The 21,235-nt window shown below is 33.2% G+C and overlaps 3 protein-coding genes across 3 annotated transcripts in view; 1 reads left to right on the forward strand and 2 right to left on the reverse strand.

Annotated features, from left to right (window-relative positions):
- Positions 1-21,235, forward strand: part of oys (lysophospholipid acyltransferase 6) — a 32,069-nt gene that overhangs the window by 8,576 nt on the left and 2,258 nt on the right. Inside the window, exons 2-10 of the mRNA XM_069132152.1 lie at positions 15,704-15,849; positions 16,727-16,804; positions 18,259-18,350; positions 18,963-19,074; positions 19,312-19,447; positions 19,575-19,722; positions 19,800-20,005; positions 20,712-20,909; positions 21,027-21,178. Coding sequence (XP_068988253.1) covers positions 15,704-15,849; positions 16,727-16,804; positions 18,259-18,350; positions 18,963-19,074; positions 19,312-19,447; positions 19,575-19,722; positions 19,800-20,005; positions 20,712-20,909; positions 21,027-21,178 — 1,268 coding nt within the window. The remainder of the gene's footprint in view (positions 1-15,703; positions 15,850-16,726; positions 16,805-18,258; positions 18,351-18,962; positions 19,075-19,311; positions 19,448-19,574; positions 19,723-19,799; positions 20,006-20,711; positions 20,910-21,026; positions 21,179-21,235) is intronic.
- Positions 975-2,644, reverse strand: LOC138189656 (hymenoptaecin-like). Its single transcript, XM_069131737.1, has 2 exons — positions 2,486-2,644; positions 975-1,630 (listed from the first exon to the last, which is right to left on the reverse strand). The coding sequence occupies exons 1-2, from the start codon at positions 2,570-2,572 to the stop codon at positions 1,229-1,231; spliced, it is 489 nt and encodes a 162-aa protein (XP_068987838.1). The 5' UTR covers positions 2,573-2,644; the 3' UTR covers positions 975-1,228.
- On the reverse strand, positions 10,727-12,457 carry LOC138188944 (hymenoptaecin). Its single transcript, XM_069131066.1, has 2 exons — positions 12,271-12,457; positions 10,727-11,370 (listed from the first exon to the last, which is right to left on the reverse strand). Exons 1-2 carry the CDS (start codon positions 12,355-12,357, stop codon positions 11,014-11,016), a joined length of 444 nt encoding a protein of 147 aa, XP_068987167.1. The 5' UTR covers positions 12,358-12,457; the 3' UTR covers positions 10,727-11,013.

Consider the following 21,235-nt stretch of genomic DNA (forward strand, 5'->3'; position numbering starts at 1 on the left):
TATTTTTAACAGAGTGTATAAGCGAATAAAAGGTCGCTGATGTACCAGAATGCCACGAATGAAAATGTTTCAATGATCGTATTAACATGTGGTATCACGACATTTAATAGTAGATATGCGTGCGCAGAATTCGCGCTCTATAATCGGTTAATCACGAAAGTTGTTCTAACGAGCTTGAAGGAAAATCTGCACGTGATCTCAGAATCAGACACATAAGTGATCTCTCAGCTGGTCGCGTTATCGCATTTCATCGGCCACGGATATACGTTATTCGTCACTAGTGGCTTTCTTAGTGGACGAAATGGGGAAGTTTTTCTCGGTCAAGATTGAGAAATTGTCAAGAATCACGAATCCGACAAAAGAATAATTGTACGGAAGCTAGTTCAGTGTGATTTAAGATGGTAGCTCCAAAATTCATTCCGAACAATTAGGGCGGTTTAAGGCAGGTAGGCCTGATTGATACAGCTTTGTACTTGCTATTCAAATATTTTGTTTTGGATCGAATTTTAATTACTGTGTAATGGTTAAATTAACGAATTTATATCTACTCTGTCATATTTTCTTTTTAGTAACAGAATCTTTATTGTTATTTTTATGTAAATTATCATTATTTTTATTTTTATTAAAAATATATTAACATAAAATTTTAACTTAATATTTTAACTTAATTCACGAAATTTATTCCCAAAAGTACTCGGCACAGGTTGTTTTAAAATCACATTGACTCAAATAAACGAGCAAAATCATTTTTGCCGCGTATAATCATTATTCTATGCTATACGTGTATTCCAATAACTGTAACCTCATCACTGTCAAGCCCAGCTATCAAAAGCACTAGCTACATTCTAAACGCTTATCGCTTCTAGTCAATGCGCTAAAAGTTCACTCGCACTAGACAAGTTCGTTTACCTTTATCATTGGCGACAAATAACTATACACCATTTATATTATTACATTACATTTATTATCATTTCTTTTAAGTACAGTCTCTTAATCGTCAATGTCTTATCAATTACATAAAATATACGAAATGAAACAAAGTAAATGCATATCTCAAATAAATAATCATTAAATATTAAATAAATGCAATTAATACAGGACAATACTAATAGTAATTGATATTACGTTAAAACGGATCTCTGTCTAAGTTTCTCTAATTGAGTCCAAAAGAATTATGAATTTGCAAAAAAATCCGTAGTCTAATCGCTAACTGTACGCATAGATGGATTTAATATCCTAGTTCCTCTGACACCATGTCATCGACGTTGCGTCTGAATCTGAATCCTCCACCAATGCCGAAGCTGGGCGAGATTCTGCCGCCAGGACCACGTTCAGCCTGGCTGTATCCCCTGATGAAGCCGTTCTTGTATTCACGCTCGATTTGGACACCCAAGTGTGGTTGAGCACGCTGTCCTGGACGAACATTCAGTCCACCGTATACGTCCGCGTTCACTCCGTTTCTGTCGTAGACGCGTTGATGATAATCGACGTCCAAGGATGGGCGACGATCCGGTCCGCTCAATGGTTTCTTTGCATCGATAACGAGGGACCCTTGAGGGTCGGCGTGTCGTCGAAAACGAGAGCCCTGAGAAGAAAAAAAATATGAATTCACCGTTAACGAAGAACGGGACTACAACTTTTTTTCATGGGACATATTCGGGCTCGATAGGAAAAGGAATTTGAAACGGAGAGGTGGAATCTTGGGATTCGGACGAAGGGGATAGTTTACGATATGATGGCTGTAAGGGAAGTTTCGAATATCGATACTTGATCGCAGTTGTGGAATAATATTCCATTAACTAGTAATTTCAGCAAATTGACAAGCTACAAATTTTTAGAATTCTCGTTTAAAGTTTTTAATTTTACGATTTTATGTCAAATAGGACAATCGGTCGATTCAGAATTTACAGAAATTTCACGTGAAACTTTATTTGGTCTATTAGTAAGCTGTTGGTGTTATTATGCAGGAGAATTTGAAAAACGTCACTACTAATATTAATCGAATTGTGCGATAGGGACACGATTTAAAAAATGGATTTCTATTGGAATTATTTAAGGTTCCTGAACGAAGTTAATCTGTTTTATTTCTTCCTTTTTTGTTAATGGCATTTAATAGATTGTGCCATGTGCACGTGTACCATACATGCGTTCATAGTATTTAAAGGGTTGAAGCGTTAACGTGACACAAGGATAGAAATGTTAAGTTTAAAATGTAGCGTTGGAAAATTCTTCAAAATTCTCAAATTCGTTCTACTATAGATTTTCATAAACAATTCTCGCTTAATGACATTTCTAATTTGTACCTTTGTAACCAATCCATACGCAATTTTCAAATTATTCCAGAGTAACAGATTTAAAAATTACCACTTATTAGATGAAAGTACTAATTACCCAACTATAATTCTATTATAATATTATTTCGATCACATTTAGTGCTAATTTTTAAGTAGCAATTTTAAAATTAATTATATAGTAAAGTTCTTACGTAGTATTCTTCCACAGCTTCAGGTTCAATTTCTTGAGCAGCGGCGTATGCAGCCATGCAGAAGAGAGCCAGTACGATGAACTTCATTTTGGAAATTGTTTTTTTGATTCACTTGGAACTCTTTGACACAAGATCTCTGATGCTCTTGTTTTTAGAGCTGATCGATTTCTATGCCACAATCGGCTGGAGCTTGCTCTTATATACCAATTTTACACTGAAGCTTTTTCCCTGTCTGTTTCGTGGCACTTCCAGCCGGGGGATCACCGTCGGTTCCTTATCCGCTTTTCTGTCTGTGCCTCTGTGATTGTCTCCGGGAATCCCACTCTTGGGTCATCGGAGGTCAATAATACGAGTGTACATTATGTATATTTTCAGTTATTAATGGAGTTCGTTACTTATACGTTCGATTAGAATACAGATTAGAATATCATTCTTTATAACTTTCAATAATGTTCTTTATTTCATTTTTTTTTTCTTTGGTATTGTTTGATCTCGATCGTTAGATAGATACCGATATCCGTATAATATAACGAGAAAGAAGTCTTCGTAGATTATTTCAAATTTTGCAGTGATGAAATTGACAAATTGGAAATTTTTATTTTTTTTTAATATATTAATAGCCCTACAATAATTCGATGGAACCTCCAATAATTTCTTAACGATACAACTATCAACAACATATATTTTGCAATAAATAATTCGAATCATTAAAATGTCCCGTTATAAATTCATAAAGTTTCTACGAAAAGATCACAAGTTTGGCGTTTTCTCAGAATATTATTATCCTATTTGTCTCTTGAAACGAAACTGAGATTGGGAAGTAAAAACTCAAAGATTACTGCATAGTCAGAAACAACCAGATAATATTCAATGTCCTAATTTGCATAAAAAATAATTTATTTGTCGACGAACGATTTAATTTTGGGGAGTAGTAGCAAAAAAATTGTACGCACGTACAAATATCGAATGGCTTCAAGAACATTAAATCATGATTCAGCTGGTTCGAAATCAAATTTGCGCAAGTGTACAAGATAGTGATATTATATTATATTTGATATTAGATAAGTATATTTTTTTTCTAATCGCAGCATCGCGTTATCATGTAATTGACACTTTTAGCTCTCTAAATCTAATATTCTTGGAACACTGAATTACCTGATATACCGCCTTATTCTCACACAACGCTTTAAATACAAGCAAAATTATCTGATTTAGAAGCTTTTATAACGAACGAAAGAAAGAAATTTCATAATGATCAATTCTAGCGTCTTGTACGATGTATTGGAATGTGGCATGATTCCGACCTGTTTTATTTTCATTTGCACACGCGGGAAATGATACAAATATTTGTATGTTACGATATTTGCTTCACGGATGAGCATTTGAGAAAATATAAAGTAAGTAGTGCATCAGACGAGAAATTCTTGTTAAAATTTTATTATATTTATATATGTATTTTCACGCAGGGAACATAGTTTGTAATTAAAATTATCTTCGTAATAGTTTTCGCGTGCGAAGCAACATTTTTTTTTAACTTTCACCGTTATTTTTATATGCTGTATTACATTCTACCATTTCAAAATTGTAGATTGTAATATATGGTTCTTCAAATATAACGCTCTACCTACGTAATTTACAGTGCTTTTTTTCAAATTTGTGCTTTATACTATGAATACGACGCATTATAAACACCGAAGAACAATAGAGACGATATAGGCTAGCATATTCTCTTTCATATGCGACCTTCGTAGTTCGTACGAGTACAATACACATTCTGTTGCTCTTTACGAACTGGAGAAGCCCGTGCGGACCAAAGTGGTTACTCAGAATTTCCACGTTTTGCGATCACTACATTTAGAATTCTAATCTACATGCGTGAAAAATGAATGTTGTGACAAACCGTATATAGGATTGAGATAACGGTTAATCTTGGCCCGAGTATTTTGCAAGACGTATCTCTCATTACGTGCCGCGAGGTTATTCCAGTTCTTCTCCGTGAGAACTGACGCAGAGAATAACCAATTCCCGACAAGAAAAGAAAAATACATCGATAGTCCGTTGATCATTTCTGTCATTCGTCAATTTATCACCAAAGCCTTAATGTTAGAGGCAGTTTATATCTTTGCTTTGTAAGTGACGCAACTCAATTATATCTTTGCAAATGTAAAGAATTATCTGCAAACGTAATTACACGTTAGTTTGCTAATTAAATTTGCGTCACTGGGAAGTCGCATTGATCGATTTGAAAATCACAAAATAGAGAAAACTAATAATGTTAGGAACGCTGTTTCTGAAAATTTACCTTGCAATTATGCAAGCTACGAACTTATGCTGTAAGTCATTTATCTTTTACAAGTTGGATATTAATCGCGTTTCTGACTAATGAACTTAAGAAAACGAAACGCAGAGTTTGGCTTTTAAAAGACTCATTTATCGGGAAGTACCATAGGAATTCAAAAAGAAAAAAGAAAATAGCGTTAAGCGAAGAATCCTAAAGAATTCTACAAATTTTCTCATTTTCAGAGTGATTCGGTTCTCTGAGAACAGGATTTTTGCAATTATAATCATAGTGCGCAATATCTATGTAAGCTTATTCTTATAGACTTTAGCGCTCAGGAAATTTTATTGATCGAAGAATTTGAAGAGTTTTTGCAGTTCTGTAAATGAGATAAATTTACGCTGGTAAAGAGCTAAGTTATTTTCCCGATTCTTCAAATGTAGTCGAGTAAATCCAGCTGAATAGAACTTGAGTATATTTCTTATTTCCTGTTTTATTGTGTTGAAGAAATTTGTTGGATAAGTTAAATCTTTTGGAATCTTTAAAATTATGACGAAGTGTCAGAATCATGTATGAATGAAATTTCAATCTACGTTTTACGTTACATGTTTAGAGAAACTACTGCAATATTAAAGTCTTGTTTGACAGAAATCGAATGCCTGTTTCTTGTGCAATAGCATTTGACGTTTGAGGGAATGATTGGACGTATTAACCACTATCTTTTTGCAGCGAAAGGTATTATTTATCACGTAGAAAGTGCTATTATCAGTAAATCTAAGATCATGGTTTTATAACGTTCTTATAAAGTTTATTTCAAGTCTCAGGTTTTAATTATACTAACACAAATTTGAAGAAACATTAGTATTATGTGATATGTATTATATAATATACTTGGTCTGTTATAATATGGCGAAGTATATTTACATATCACTCGTCTGGATAATTATAATAAAAGTTAATTTTGGGAAATAATTGGGAAAGTAATTACATTTAAAAGTCAGGAGAAGTTTTGATCCTACAACGTTGAATAGTATTTAAGATAACATGTAACAGTGTAACAGTTTATGTAATAATTTATATGTTGTTTCAGTAAACTTTGATCTTAATTCACAATTTCTGTACTTTCATTTCTCTCTGCTACAAGTTGCTGACTTAGCAGTTTTCTAAAAAGTTGCGTTTTCTCTATCTTTTTATTTCACTTTTAGCGTTTCGCGTTTACTATACTATCAATCGAATTTCTGTTACGGCTGCTATGTGCCGAGGAATTTTTACAAAACTGTTTCTATACAATTTACATATATGTACTCCAAATGAATATATCTTTAGAATTTTCTCTTAATTTCAGGCGTATTAAATGTTACGTATTAAATTAGGATGACAAAAATTAGTAATGTATTTGTATATCTACAGCGGCAGACAGAAGAAAGTTTAAAATTGATATTTGTATGCAACCAAAATTTTTGTTAGGTACTTTATCCATATTAAACGTTCGTCTGTTACGTTACATTAAATTATATCGTATATTCGCTTTTCTTGTCAATTATAATATATTTTTATAAAATCGCTCCGTTTGCCCCGCTTTACTCTTCAAAATTTGTCCCGTTCTAATATAAAGTAACTTTCCGCTTATGCGATTATAATCTATATAAAAAATGAGATTTGTACAAGTTAGCACGTTGATGGAATTGCTCTCTGGAAAGACAATCCGTGTTACATCGTTCGAGAAAGAAAAGATTATTTATGCGAAGAACACTCATTTCTATGAATTTATTCAGCGTGTAAATGAATTAACGCACGTTTCATATTCGTTTTTATCTCCATGATTTATATTGAATCAGAAACAATTCATTCACGTTTATTGCAATTCTAATATTCCAACATAGAACTACATTTTAACATTGTTCGTTTCTAGTCGCACTATTTCAAAATACAATATTTCATTTGACAACAGATGACAAAGACACATGACAAAGTCATTTTATAAGATTGATCGTCAACGCTTGAAGACCGACAAATTGCTTCGTGTTTATCATTTCTATGTGAGAAATCAAGATGATTTTCTCGTGTCTTCTTTTCAGAGTTGGAGTCGTCGTCATACTAGCTATAAGTAAGGATTTCCTAGTCGTACGTTTCTTCTCCAACAAACCTCTAATTGTACGGTATTTGGAAATCCAGACCACCCTGATGCTGTATTTTGTTAGCTGAGACAAGAAAGAACTAACTGTTCGCGGTCTCCATTCATCTATGCGCAAGAACATCAGGTACCGTTGCGTTACTCAAGTTACAGTTACGTCCAAGAATGTAGTTTAAACGTGTTTTCTACGTACGTGTGTTCAAGTTTAAATACCGTTCCTTTAATTGCTTTTCCCTATCGCCATTCCCACCCATTTTGATTTCTGCGAAATAGCGGATGAAAAAGGCAGAAGGAAGAAGAAAATGAGTTCGCGTATAAGAAAAAAAAAAAAAATCTGTGAAGACAGTAGTCTCATTGTATCGGTTGATGTTTCATTGTTTTTTAAAAAGCTACGCGAACTAGATTCATACAGTCTCTTGATTATTTCTTAGATGTTGAATTTTGCCAGCTCTCTTGTTCTAGATTTCTTCAATTTAGTCATTTGTGAACAGGACACTCTAAACTCTAATTAGGGATTGGAGAGCCAATTCAGCCATTCAGGGAGTTGATGAACTGTTTCTCCATAAGTGTCGAAACAGCTACCTACGGTACAACTTGAAAGAAGAGTAATTTGCTATTGCGCAAATCGGAAATCTTATACTAATGAAATGGAAAATATAATTTCGAAGAGAGTATAATTATTTTAACATGGCAGTATAAGAATAACACAATGTTATAAGAATTATGCAAGTTCATAACGTTTGTTGTAAATGTGTAAGTTTGTGTATAATAAGCTTATTTTCCATATGCATTATATATTCTACCAATACGTTAACTTCTACGAGAGTCACTAGCATTAGACTATGGACAATATCCTGTGACTTTGGCGCCATGTTCATATTTCGATTCTGCTAATAAAATGTAATAAAAATTTATGTAATACGCAATACATTTTTAAATGTATAATCTGGTCAGATAAAAATTAGACTCGAATGCGAATCGTCGTCAGTTTTAAGTTGAAAATTTCCCTCTTCCTCGTCGGAGTTCTATTTTGAAACACAATTTTATTTCGGCAGCTACGCGGAAACGAAAAGTTAATAGGTGCAATTGACAGCAGATTTTCTATTCGGACATAGTCTTCCTCAAACAGATCGCACAAACAATTTTATTATTTTTAACAGAGTGTATAAGCGAATAAAGGGTCGCTGATGTACCAGAATGCCACGAATGAAAATGTTACAATGATCGTATTAACATGTGGTATCACGACATTTGATAGTAGGTATGCGTGCGCAGAATTCGCGCTCTATAATCGGTTAATCACGAAAGTTGATCTAACGAGCTTGAAGGAAAATCTGCACGTGATCTCAGAATCAATCACATAAGTGATCTCTCAGCTGGTCGCGTTATCGCATTTCATCGGCCACGGACATACGTTATTTGTCACTGGTGGCTTTCTTAGCGGACGAAATGGGGAAGTTTTTCTCGATCAAGATTGAGAAATTGTCGAGAATCACGAATCCGAGAAAAGAATAATTGTACAGGAGCTAGTTCAGTGTGATTTAAAATGGTAGCTCCAAAATTCATTGCGAACAATTAGGCCTAAATAAGCCTAATTTATACGGCTTTATACTTCTCTTGTTAACAGATAGCGGTTGGAGTATAAAAATTTACACTCTATATAGTAAGTATTTCATATACAGAAATTTAGTTGAACAAGTTTTTAATTATAAACATATTATCTTCAAAAGTGTGAAATAAATTTTTGCGGATGTTCTTATCTCTGTAAACTTTGATCAGATATTTTTAAATAAATTAAAATCGGATTTATTCGTAATTTATTCGTAATAAAATTTGTTGATAAATTTGTATTTTATACCTTCAAAACTAAGAAGCAAATAATTTTGTGCTGCTAAGAGAATTTATGTAGGTAGAGTTAAATTAGAAAGTTCCAGAAATTTTGTTAATTACAAAGAATTTTAAATGTACGAACTATAAATTTATTCGGTATACTGGACATTTTTGGTGACTTTTGATATTTATTGAATCTCCATGTATCGTGTATTAAATATATTTCCTATTAAAAAATTTTCAGCTTACACACATGCACAAATATCCCCAGGCGACAATCCATAATTTTGTGGCTGGTAGGAGATCTTATGCTGTCTGTGAAACGTGTCAATAATAAAGTTGAAAATACGTAAGAGAAACAACGTATTACAACCATATTTTTCGATGTCTCTAGTCATTTTTTGCAAAATGCAATAATTATTTATTGTTAGAAATGCAAGGGAAATGGCAGGAAATGAAATTTTTTTTACTCAGGACATTTTCAATAAAATCGAAAAAAAGATAAAAATCGAGAGAAATGCTTTCGACTAAAGAAAAATAAAGTGCAATGCGCGAGGTAATAATTCGCGGAACGGTGACCTACCGTATTCGATAACTTATCTTCATGAGGTGATTGTTCGAGTGGTAAGATAAAATCAGTAAGATGTCAGCGATAACCGAGAAACGTTCCTACGAGCTTCATTCGAGATTTGTTTAGCGTACATTTTTCTTGTGAAATCCAAATTAATTCTTATGATTTTGTGTATTCGCATCACCTGTATCGTATAATATATATATGTTAATACATCATATACTTAACAACTTAATAAGTACATAACATACATATGTATGTTATTTTTAATGAAATTTTAGATCAAACTCCCATGTAATTCCACGTGAAATTCCCATGAAAGAAATATAGATATTTCAAATGTAACCCATACCTGAAATTTTTTATAATTTTTTAAAGAATTTCAATAGTATCATTAACCTTTTAAAAGCTCGTATCGATGTATATCTCAATTGCAAGCTCGAACGTGAAACAGCACCTATCGTAATAACAATGACGCAACAGAACACAGTCACGTGTATATCAGTGCTTTCCATTGGTCATCCTGCATCGAACCACTGCTTAGAAATTAAACTATGTTCGAATACATAATGGTGCTTAAGATATTACGATACTGCATCATGACAAAATGATTGCGTATGTCAAATATCTTTCTTTATAGCACTCTTTGTAACGTCAACTACATTGCTAAGTTATATATAAATTATTGGCTTGGAAAAATTTTTTTCTTCGTGCTAGTATATCAGAGACCTAGTTTCTTCTCTTACGAGCTGACACGTTTTAAACATTTTACGACGAAGTATTATCGTATTCTGCTTTCAAATATTATCTTTGGAACTGTTTTAGAAATTCCAGAGTTAATTGTTTGATAAATTCTGTAAGTATTACGTTTGATTAATTTTCTCCGATAAGTTCTGTGCTTTTAATTTACTGGGTCGAAAATTAAGATACATCATATATTCTACTTCATTCTTAGATATACAGGATTTTACTAGTATTTGCTATTCAAATATTTTGTTTTGGATCGAATTTTATTTACTGTGTAATGGCTAAATTAGCGAATTTATATCTGTTTTTTTTCATATCTTCTTTTTAGTAACAGAATCTTTATTTTTATTTTTATGTAAATTACCATTACTTTTATTTTTATTAAAAAGTAATATTTTAACTTAATTCAGGAAATTCTTACCCAAAAGTACTCGGCACAGGTTGCTTTAAAATCACATTGATCCAAATAAACGAGCAAAATCGTTCTTTTGCCGCGTATCCTCCGTTATTCTATACTATATGTGTATTCCAATAACTGTACCCTCATCACTGTCAAGCTCAGCTATCAAAAGTACTAGCTACATTCTAAACGCTTATCGCTTGTACTCAATGCGCTAAAAGTTCACTCGCACTCGACAAGTTCGTTTACCTTTATCATTGGCGACAAATAACTATACACCATTTATGTTATTACATTACATTTATTATCATTTCTTTTAAGTACAATCTCTTAATCGTCAATGTCTTATCAATTACATAAAATATACGAAATGAAACAAAGTAAATGCATATCTCCAATAAATAATCATTAAATATTAAATAAATGCAATTAATACAGGACAATACTAATAGTAATTGATATTACGTTAAAACGGATCTCTGTCTAAGTTTCTCTAATTGAGTCCAAAAGAATTATGAATTTGCAAAAAAATCCCTAGTCTAATCGCTAACTGAACGCATAGATGGATTTAATACCCTAGTTCCTCTGACATCATGTCATCGACGTTGCGTCTGAATCTGAATCCACCACCAATGCCGAAGCTGGGCGAGATTCTGCCGCCAGGACCACGTTCAGCCTGGCTGTATCCCCTGATGAAGCCGTTCTTGTATTCACGCTCGATTTGGACACCCAAGTGTGGTTGAGCACGCTGTCCTGGACGAACATTCAGTCCACCGTATGCGTCCGCGTTCACTCCGTTTCTGTCGTAGACGCGTTGATGATAATCGACGTCCAAGGATGGGCGACGATCCGGTCCGCTCAATGGTTTCTTTGCATCGATAACGAGGGACCCTTGAGGGTCGGCGTGTCGTCGAAAACGAGAGCCCTGAGAAGAAAAAGAATATGAATTCACCGTTAACGAAGAACGGGACTACAACTTTTTTTCATGGGACATATTCGGGCTCGATAGGAAAAGGAATTTGAAACGGAGAGGTGGAATCTTGGGATTCGGACGAAGGGGATAGTTTACGATATGATGGCTGTAAGGAAAGCTTCGAATATCGATACTTGATCGCAGTTGTGGAATAATATTCCATTAACTAGTAATTTCAGCAAATTGACAAGCTACAAATTTTTAGAATTCTCGTTTAAAGTTTTTAATTTTACGATTTTATGTCAAATAGGACAATCGGTCGATTCAGAATTTACAGAAATTTCACGTGAAACTTTATTTGGTCTATTAGTAAGCTGTTGGTGTTATTACGCAGGAGAATTTGAAAAACGTCACTACTAATATTAATCGAATTGTGCGATAGGGACACGATTTAAAAAATGGATTTCTATTGGAATTATTTAAAGTTCCTGAACGAAGTTAATCTGTTTTATTTCTTCCTTTTCTGTTAATGGCATTTAATAGATTGTGCCATGTGCACGTGTATCATATATGCGTTCATAGTATTTAAAGGGTTGAAACGTTAACGTGACACAAGGATAGAAATGTTAAGTTTAAGATGTAGCGTTGGAAAATTCTTCAAAATTCTCAAATTCGTTCTACTATAGATTTTCATAAACAATTCTCGCTTAATGACATTTCTAATTTGTATCTTTGTAACCAATCCATACGAAATTTTCAAATTATTCCAGAGTAACAGATTTAAAAATTACCACTTATTAGATGAAAGTACTAATTACCCAACTACTATCCTATTGTAGTATTGTTTCAATCACATTTAGTGCTAATTTTTAAGTAGCAATTTTAAAATTAATTATATAGTAAAGTTCTTACGTAGTATTCTTCCACAGCTTCAGGTTCAATTTCTTGAGCAGCGGCGTATGCAGCCATGCAGAAGAGAGCCAGTACGATGAATTTCATTTTGGAAATTGTTTTTTTGATTCACTTGGAACTCTTTGACACAAGATCTCTGATGCTCTTGTTTTTAGAGCTGATCGATTTCTATGCCACAATCGGCTGGAGCTTGCTCTTATATACCAATTTTACGCTGAAGCTTTTTCCCTGTCTTTTTCGTGGCACTTCCAGCCGGGGGATCACCGTCGGTTCCTTATCCGCTTTTCTGTCTGTGCCTCTGTGATTGTCTCCGGGAATCCCACTCTTGGGTCATCGGAGGTCAATAATACGAGTGTACATTATGTATATTTTCAGTTATTAATGGAGTTCGTTGCTTATGCGTTCGATTAGGATACAGATTAGAATATCATTCTTTATAACTTTCAATTATGTTCTTTATTTCATTTTTTTTTCTTTGGTATTGCTTGATCTCGATCGTTAGATACCGATATCCGTATAATACAACGAGAAAGAAGTCTTCGTAGAATATTTCAAATTTTGCAATGATGAAATTGATAAATTGAAAATTTTTACTTTTTTTTTTTTAATATTTTAATAGCCCCACAATAATTCGATGGAACCTCCAATAATTTCTTAACGATACAACTATCAACAACATATATTTTGCAATAAATAATTCGAATCATTAAAATGTCCCGTTATAAATTCATAAAGTTTCTATGAAAAGATCACAAGTTTGGCGTTTTCTCAGAATATTATTATCCTATTTGTCTCTTGAAACGAAACTGAGATTGGGAAGTAAAAACTTAAAGATTACTGCATAGTCAGAAACAACCAGATAATATTCAATGCCATAATTTGCATGAAAAATAATTTATTTATCGACGAATGATTTAATTTAGGGGAGTATTAGCAAAAAAATTGTACGCACGTGCGAAAATCGAATGGCTTCAAGAACATTGAATCATGATTCATCTGGTTCGAAATAAAATTTTCACAGATGTACAAGATAGTACGGATTTAGATAAGTATATTTTTTTTTCTAATCGCAGCATCGCGTTATCATGTAATTGATACTTTCAGCCCTCCAAATCTAATATTCTCGGAACACTAAATTACCTCATATATCGCCTTATTCTCACAAAACTCTTTAAATACGAGCAAAATTATCTGATTAAGAACATTTTATAACGAACGAAAAAATGAAATTTCATAATGATGAATTCTAGCGTCGTATACGATGTATTAGAATGTGGCATGATTCCGACCTGTTTTATTTTTATTTGCACACGCGAGAAACGATACAAATATATGTATGTTACGATATTTGCTTCACGGATGAATATTTAAGATAAATATAAAGTAAGTGATGCATCAGACGAGAAATTCTTGTTAAAATTTTAGAATATATATGTATTTTCACGCAGAGAGCAAAATTTTGTCAAATCTTCATAGCAATTTTCGCGTGCGAAGCAACTTTCTTTTTAACTTCCGTCGTCATTTTTAATATACTGTATTACATTCTACCATACCAAAATTGTAAACAAAAATAATAGTAATATATGGTTCTTCAAATATAACGCAACGTAGTTTACAGTGCTTTTTTTCTCTTTTTTTCAAAATCGTGCTTTATCCTATGAATACGACGCATTATAAACACCGAAGAACAATAGGGACGATATAGGCTAGCGTGTTCTCTTTCATACGCGACCTTCGTAGTTCATACGAGTACAATGCACATTCTGTTGCTCTTTACGAGCTAGAGAAGCCCGTGGGGACCAAAGTGGTTACTCAGAATTTCCACGTTTTGCGATCACTACATTTAGAATTCTAATCTACAAACGTGAAACATGAATGTTGTGACAAACCGTATATAGGATTGAGATAACGGTTAGTCTTGGCCCGAGTATTTTGCAAGACGTATCTCTCATTACGTGCCACGAGGTTATTCCAGTTCTTCCCCGTGAGGACTGACTCAGAAAATAACCAATTCCGGATAAGAAAAGAAAAATGCATCCATAGTCCGTTAATCATTTCTGTCATTCGTCAGTTTATCATCGAAGTCTTAACGTTAGAGACAGTTTATACCTTTGCTTTGTAAGTGACGCAACTCAATTATATCTTTGCAAATGTAAAGAATTATCTGCAAACGTAATTACACGTTAGTTTGCTAATTAAATTTGCGTCACTAGGAAGTCGCATTGATCGATTTGAAAATCACAAAATAGAGAAAACTAATAATGTTAGGAACGCTGTTTCTGAAAATTTACCTTGCAATTATGCAAACTACGAACTTATGCTGTAAGTCATTTATCTTTTACAAGTTGGATATTAATCGCGTTTCTGACTAATGAACTTAAGAAAACGAAACGCAGAGTTTGGCTTTTAAAAGACTCATTTAACGGGAAGTACCATAGGAATTCAAAAAGAAAAAATAAAACACAGTTAAGCGAAGAATCCTAAAGAATTCTACAAATTTTCTCATTTTCAGAGTGATTCGGTTCTCTGAGAACAGGATTTTTGCAATTATAATCATAGTGCGCAATATCTATGTAAGCTTATTCTTATAGACTTTAGCGCTCAGGAAATTTTATTGATCGAAGAATTTGAAGAGTTTTTGCAGTTCTGTAAATGAGATAAATTTACGCTGGCAAAGAGCTAAGTTATTTTCCCGATTCTTCAAATGTAGTCGAGTAAATCGAGCTTAATAGAACTTGAGTATATTTCTTATTTCCTGTTTATTGTGTTGAAGAAATTTGTTGGATAAGTTAAATCTTTTGGAATCTTTAAAATTATGACGAAGTGTTAGAATCATGTATGAATGAAATTCCAATCTATGTTTTACGTTACATGTTTCGAGAAACTACTGCAATATTAAAGTCTTGTTTAACAGAAATCGAATGCCTGTTTCTTGTGCAATAGCATTTGACGTTTGAAGGAATGATTGAACGTAATAACCATGATCTTTCTGCAGCAGGAGGTGGAATAAATTTCAAATAACGTGTTATTAGATAATTAAGAATGTTGTATTGATACTGGCAATTATCTTGAAGCTTGGATAGTTGAATTGAAGTTCGAATATCACATTAAAATTTTCCAATAAGACGATGTTAGGCAAACTGAATCGTCGAGCAAAATTTCGTGAAATTTCACGCTTGAGTTTCTTTCCTGTGAATTTTCATCTCTCTTGTAACAAATTTCAAATATTTAACGCAACAAGGAACTGTATAACTTAGTCGCGATATCGATAAGTATTCCAGAATTCTTACGAGATTCGTTGTAAGCGCAAAACAGTAAAAATGGATCCAGTTTGCCTACGAAGTGTTAATATCTAATTTTTTTTTTTTTTTTTTTCAAGACGAAGTTACATCGGCCAATATCGTAACGCATGCATTTTCTTGATTATGTGCAGATGAATTTTCTACTAACACAGTTCACAGCACTGATATTGGCTGGATTTTTGAGAACGTTTCTTAGTCCAGTTGCCGTGACAGCAGCCACCAGACATGTATTTGGTCTCGTCATCGGCCTTGCGCTCGGATATTTCTGCTTCGGCAGGTAAACAGATCTACGTAAATAAAGAGAAATCAATTAGTTGAGAAAAGTGTCGTATCTCTGATAAGCATGATAGTGTTGTGCAAAAAGGCAATTTTATACACTCATGCTATTGTACAAGATGTCCCAAGATTAATTGATACATTAGAAACTTTATTTATTGATACTTATCTTAAGTTAGATGTAATACCTTCCCATGGTACGAACAGTAGCGATTCTATGTATTAAATTTAGAGAAATCAAAATAATTGCCCATCTATATCGAAAAATTCGATATAGGAATGATTTTTTGTTAAATATACAATTTGAAGAAGTGTCGAGATATTTATATCTGAACGCTTACAATTAATTGTTTCCCCGAACATTGTGTATTTCTTCCAGCGTTCTAATTATAATATCTGGATCTTTATACGAAACATATTATATGAAAATAACTAGACTGAGAATTTTTATACAAATTTATCGTTCTATGAACTATCAACTGCAGAAATAAAATTCCAATAGAAATCTGTTCCACCTATTAAAAATTATAACAAGAACTCAATTTTGAATACATTTTATATATCTTCCTCTTTGAATTTTGCATAAGTGCATGAAAATTCACGATCTAATAATTATATGCTATGTTAAAGATACGTACGTTAAAATGATCTTCGCTTGAAATAAGTCTTTATTTAGAAAACATTATAAAATACATTTATTATATTAATTAAAAGTGGACATATCCTGTACAGTAGAATTCACTGTATAGATTAGTGCATGAGACTAAAAAGAAAAAAGAAAAAAAGATAAACGGAAAAGAATGTTTGTAGCATCCTGAGAACCCCCTCTATATTTAACCACCTTGCTTCATTAAAAAAGAAAACTCGTATCTTTTCAGGCAGGCGATTCACCTTGCAGGCCTCCCAGCCTTATGTTACATAGCAATGCGCACACAAAATCCTCGTAATATGCAGAGGCAAGTTATTTATATCGATATTTTCATTATAATCATACCCATGGGGTACATTGATTCGTTTCATTAGTCACTATAGATTTCATATCCTATGAAAGCTTTGCGCAGTTTGATAAAGTACTATTCCCCAATGAAAAACATTTTTCTTGAAAAATTATCCCACTAACTACGAAAATATGTGAATTATGTTGAAATATGTGATTTAGCAAAGTGTAAGATTTACCGTGAAGATTTATTTTCTACGGTTTACTTAGAATTCTCTCGCTTGTTCTTTGAACACTATAAAATATCGGATAAAAACGTAAGTATTCTACAAATACAAGTTCCTGTCCCGTTTTACACGTTATCAATTTAGAGCATGTAAATACAGTGCAATTTCTTTCCAGAAATAACAAATTTCTCAGAATAAATTGCAAATCTTTTTGTATCGCGTAATAAAACTAACACAATGGAAACATAAATGTACCTTTACAAAATTTATAATTTCTCGTAATAATACTTCACAAATAATAAAAATCCAAAAACATCTTTTTATTATACTCTTTGTAGCTTAAACAATAATTACAAACCTATATTTATATCGAAATTTATCTAAAAATTTATATATCTCTCTTACCACGTATCACAGTGATGAGCCTATAAATAAAGAAATACCCAATAATTTAACCAATTTTATTATGAGAAGTTCTATTGTTCAAGAGAAACAGTTAAGCAATTTCAAACAGAATAAGCGTCGAACCCTTTAGTATCAGGCATATCCTATAATTTGCATAAAAAAATACTCTACTTATTATACAGGGCGGTTGGTAACTGGTGGTACAAGCGGAAAGGGGGTGATTCTACGCGAAAAAAGAAGTCGAAAATATGGAATAAAATTTTTTCTTTTTTTTAATTTTTCCATCGAGACAACGATCTACAGTGAGATCCGTTATAACGAGATGTGATAAAGTGCACGCGTACCGAGCGAAAATTCAAAGACGATTTTCTCGAAAACAAAGCCTCAAACGAAAAATTTTTATTCAATATTTTCGACTTCTTTTTTCGCGTAGAATCAACCCCTTTCCGCTTGTACCACCAGTTACCAACTACCCTGTATACTTTAACTTTTTAACTTTTTTTAACTTTTTATATAATATAACATTTAAATGTATCTCTCTTGTACTTTAGAACTCTAGATATAGATCACTAGATATAGAACTACTCATAAATTTTAATTTCAACTAGTGATTAGTAAACTGCGCATGTTTTATGAAAAACCGAAACTTTTATTAACACAACTACAAAAATAGGAACATCGTTACTTGTATATAACAATAAGATATAACAAGATAATTTTTATTACAAGTTATAAATAGTCGTTAAATGTTAAAGGCCGAAGTGTTTCCACGTTTACTCTCATTATCACGGTCAATGATTGTTCTTTGAACTTAACAACTCATCTTGGTAATACGTTTCAGAGTTGTGTTAACAACGGCGATGCTCTACTTATCTTGCGTACATTACCATCGACAGATGTACAATTATGGCTCGTACACACTCGATATCACTGGTAAGTAGACACGTGTATCACCTTCGCTAAATAATTAACATCTTTTTCTTATTGATATGTTTTCGAATACAAGAGTTACAGTATATTTATCGCGTGTTTTGCTAAGCGAATATTTTACTTACGTTGACTTGCGTCATTGGACATGTTACTGATCAAAACTTATGTATATTAAAAAATTATTAGCTACGCGATTGTGAGAAGGATATTATTTAAGTTCCTTGACATTTACCGTAACTTTTAAGTTATCGTCAATGTCGCATTGTATTCTTGTTTTGTATGATCAAATTGTTTTGTAATTCGTATATTGTATTGTTTCTATCGTGCAAACGCTATCGTATGATTATTAGAAAATTTACAACCAACCAACCAATTAGAATGTTTACAACGAACAATAACAACCTCGCTGGTTAATTTAATGTTACTTGCTAAATTTTCCTTTTCTAATTTTACTTTTACTTTGTAAGTTATCGTAATATAGGAATTACACTTTATATAAAAAATATGTCTCAGTAAATATATAACATATACCAGGAATATACCACAGGAACGTACGTGGTTTATAAAAAATATGTATTTCTATATAAAGATCTCGTTACGTCGTGTACATTTCAGGGCCACTTATGGTGATAACGCAGAAAGTGACCAGCCTTGCGTACAGCATACATGATGGGTTAACGCGACGTGAAGAGGAACTCACGCCAACGCAACGTTATCAAGCCGTGAAGTGAGTTGACGTCTTCGTTAACCGGTCGTTTATTCCACAACATTAATTATATAATATGCAACGCAACACACCCAGAAGAACACATCTTCCACACTACATACGCATCAACATAGCTGAATCACATATCTATTCAAATGATGATATCGCTTGCGCTCCAGATAATTCCTACATTTATCATTTTATTTCCTTTGCTGTCTGTGGTCAAACCCAACCTGTTATATGCATGGCTTATTTTAGAAAGATGCCGACGACGTTAGAGTACTTCAGCTACGTCTTCCATTTTCAAGCGTTGATGGCTGGGCCGGTGATATTTTATCGTGATTACATCGATTTTATTCATGGACGTAATCTAACTGGAGCAAGAGCTTTGACGGTTAGAGTTTTGTTCAATCATCCTTTTTTTTTTTTGTGTGTGTGTTTATACGCTCTCGATAACAACAACAACAAAAAAAGAATAAAGATCATAACATGGAGTTTTGATATTTTTTATTCTTTTTAAGGGCTGTGATAAAAATTCCGCTCACTACGACGAGATAGTCCTGGAACCGTCTCCGGCACCGGTCGTAATAAAAAAGGTCATAGTGAGCTTATTGTGCGCGGCTATGTTCGTGACTTTCATTCCAACATACCCGATTCAGAAGCTAAAAGGTTCGAGTTATATATTGTCTCTTTAATATTTATTGTCGCCACGTCAGAGCGCTGACGAGACTTTACTTTATTTACAGACGATGACTTCCTCGAGAATACCACGGTGTTTTATAAAATGTGGTTCCTGATGGTGACCACTATGCTAGTTCGCTTTAAATACTATCACGCGTGGATCTTCGCCGATGCCATTTGCAATAATTCCGGGATTGGGTTCAACGGTTATGACAAGAATGGCGAACCCAAATGGGATCTAGCTTCCAATGTTGATGTTTATGGGTTTGAGGTAAATTTTTCGAAATGGATACGATTATTTTAGAGATAAATCTATATATATCTATACATACTCAGATAAAAATCGCGGTAAGCGTCGGTATGTTTGGGGTAATCTCGAGAACCGCTGGACAGATTTTGATGCGGTTCTCACCAATTTAAAGAGCGTTTCTCGAGCAAGGTTTAGGTATGTGAAACATTATCCTATGATTAAACGAATCGCTTTTACGATATAGCGAGGCGATATGAACCCAACTGCGAGCAATGTCTCTTTTCAAAGTATGTTATGTCAGAAGCATCACGATTTCATTGTATTCATTGAGCGGTGTTGATTCACGTTTACCAAGCCAATAGAAATTTCATTAAGCATATTATTAAAAATGCTTATATAGGGTCTCAGGAAAAAATTGGCATATCAATTAGTTATAAATAAAACTTGATGTGATTTGCACACGTATATCTAATTCAGTCGATTTATTTTTGAATTTAAAATAAAAATATTCTAAGCAAATTTACATCACTATTTTTTTATAGAATCTTTAATACGTACTATACAGCAGTGACGACATCACTCAGATTGAATCGATCGAGCTCGTAATAGAAGTTATGATATAAGTTTAAGGTTACTGATCCGTACTATTGTGTTTCATAATTTATTGATTTATTATTGTTGTATGATCTAAACGAATCAAAATCTATGCAACAGTTGTACTTTTCAGATGTCTCTGAATATGAGGGACAGTATCGAACACTGGAATAAAGGAACCAATAGGTGGCTTAGGTCGATTGTGTATGAAAGGACACAGAACAATAAACTTGTGTTCACGTACGCTCTTTCTGCCTTATGGCATGGTTTTTACCCCGGTTACTATTTAACATTCGCCAATGGAGCCTTTTTTACTATGGTGTCACGCATTGTAAGTAAAACTAGTAATAATGTCGAATTTGATTTGATATATGTTTTTAATCATTAAAAAGAAAAAATACTTTGTTAATCATTAATTGATCATTGACCAACCTTTACTATCAAACAGACTCGTCGTAACATACGACCATACTTCCTAGGGTCCAAGGGGATGAAGTTCCTATACGATGCGCTTACGTTCACTACAACGCGATTATTAATGGCCTATATGACATTCAGCTTTATACTCTTGGAATTTATACCAAGTGTGAAAATGTACCTGTAAGTAATAATAAATTCATTTTTCTTTTTACACGCCACTTCTTTGGTCGTATTCAT

This window comes from Bombus flavifrons, chromosome 2 (genome assembly GCF_040668555.2).
Source record: "Bombus flavifrons isolate JBK064 chromosome 2, iyBomFlav1_principal, whole genome shotgun sequence".
NCBI classification, from domain to species: Eukaryota; Metazoa; Arthropoda; class Insecta; order Hymenoptera; family Apidae; genus Bombus; species Bombus flavifrons.

What these genes read in the sequence shown, in the direction of transcription:
- LOC138189656 (XM_069131737.1), bottom strand. Translation starts at nt 2,572, where the DNA reads ATGAAGTTCATCGTACTGGCTCTCTTCTGCATGGCTGCATACGCCGCT. An exon ending in AAGCTGTGGAAGAATACTAC is followed by an intron (nt 1,631 to 2,485) that starts GTAAGAACTTTA and finishes AAAAAGTTGTAG; the next exon opens with TCCCGTTCTTCGTTAACGGT.
- LOC138188944 (XM_069131066.1), bottom strand. Translation starts at nt 12,357, where the DNA reads ATGAAATTCATCGTACTGGCTCTCTTCTGCATGGCTGCATACGCCGCT. An exon ending in AAGCTGTGGAAGAATACTAC is followed by an intron (nt 11,371 to 12,270) that starts GTAAGAACTTTA and finishes TTTTCTTCTCAG; the next exon opens with GGCTCTCGTTTTCGACGACA.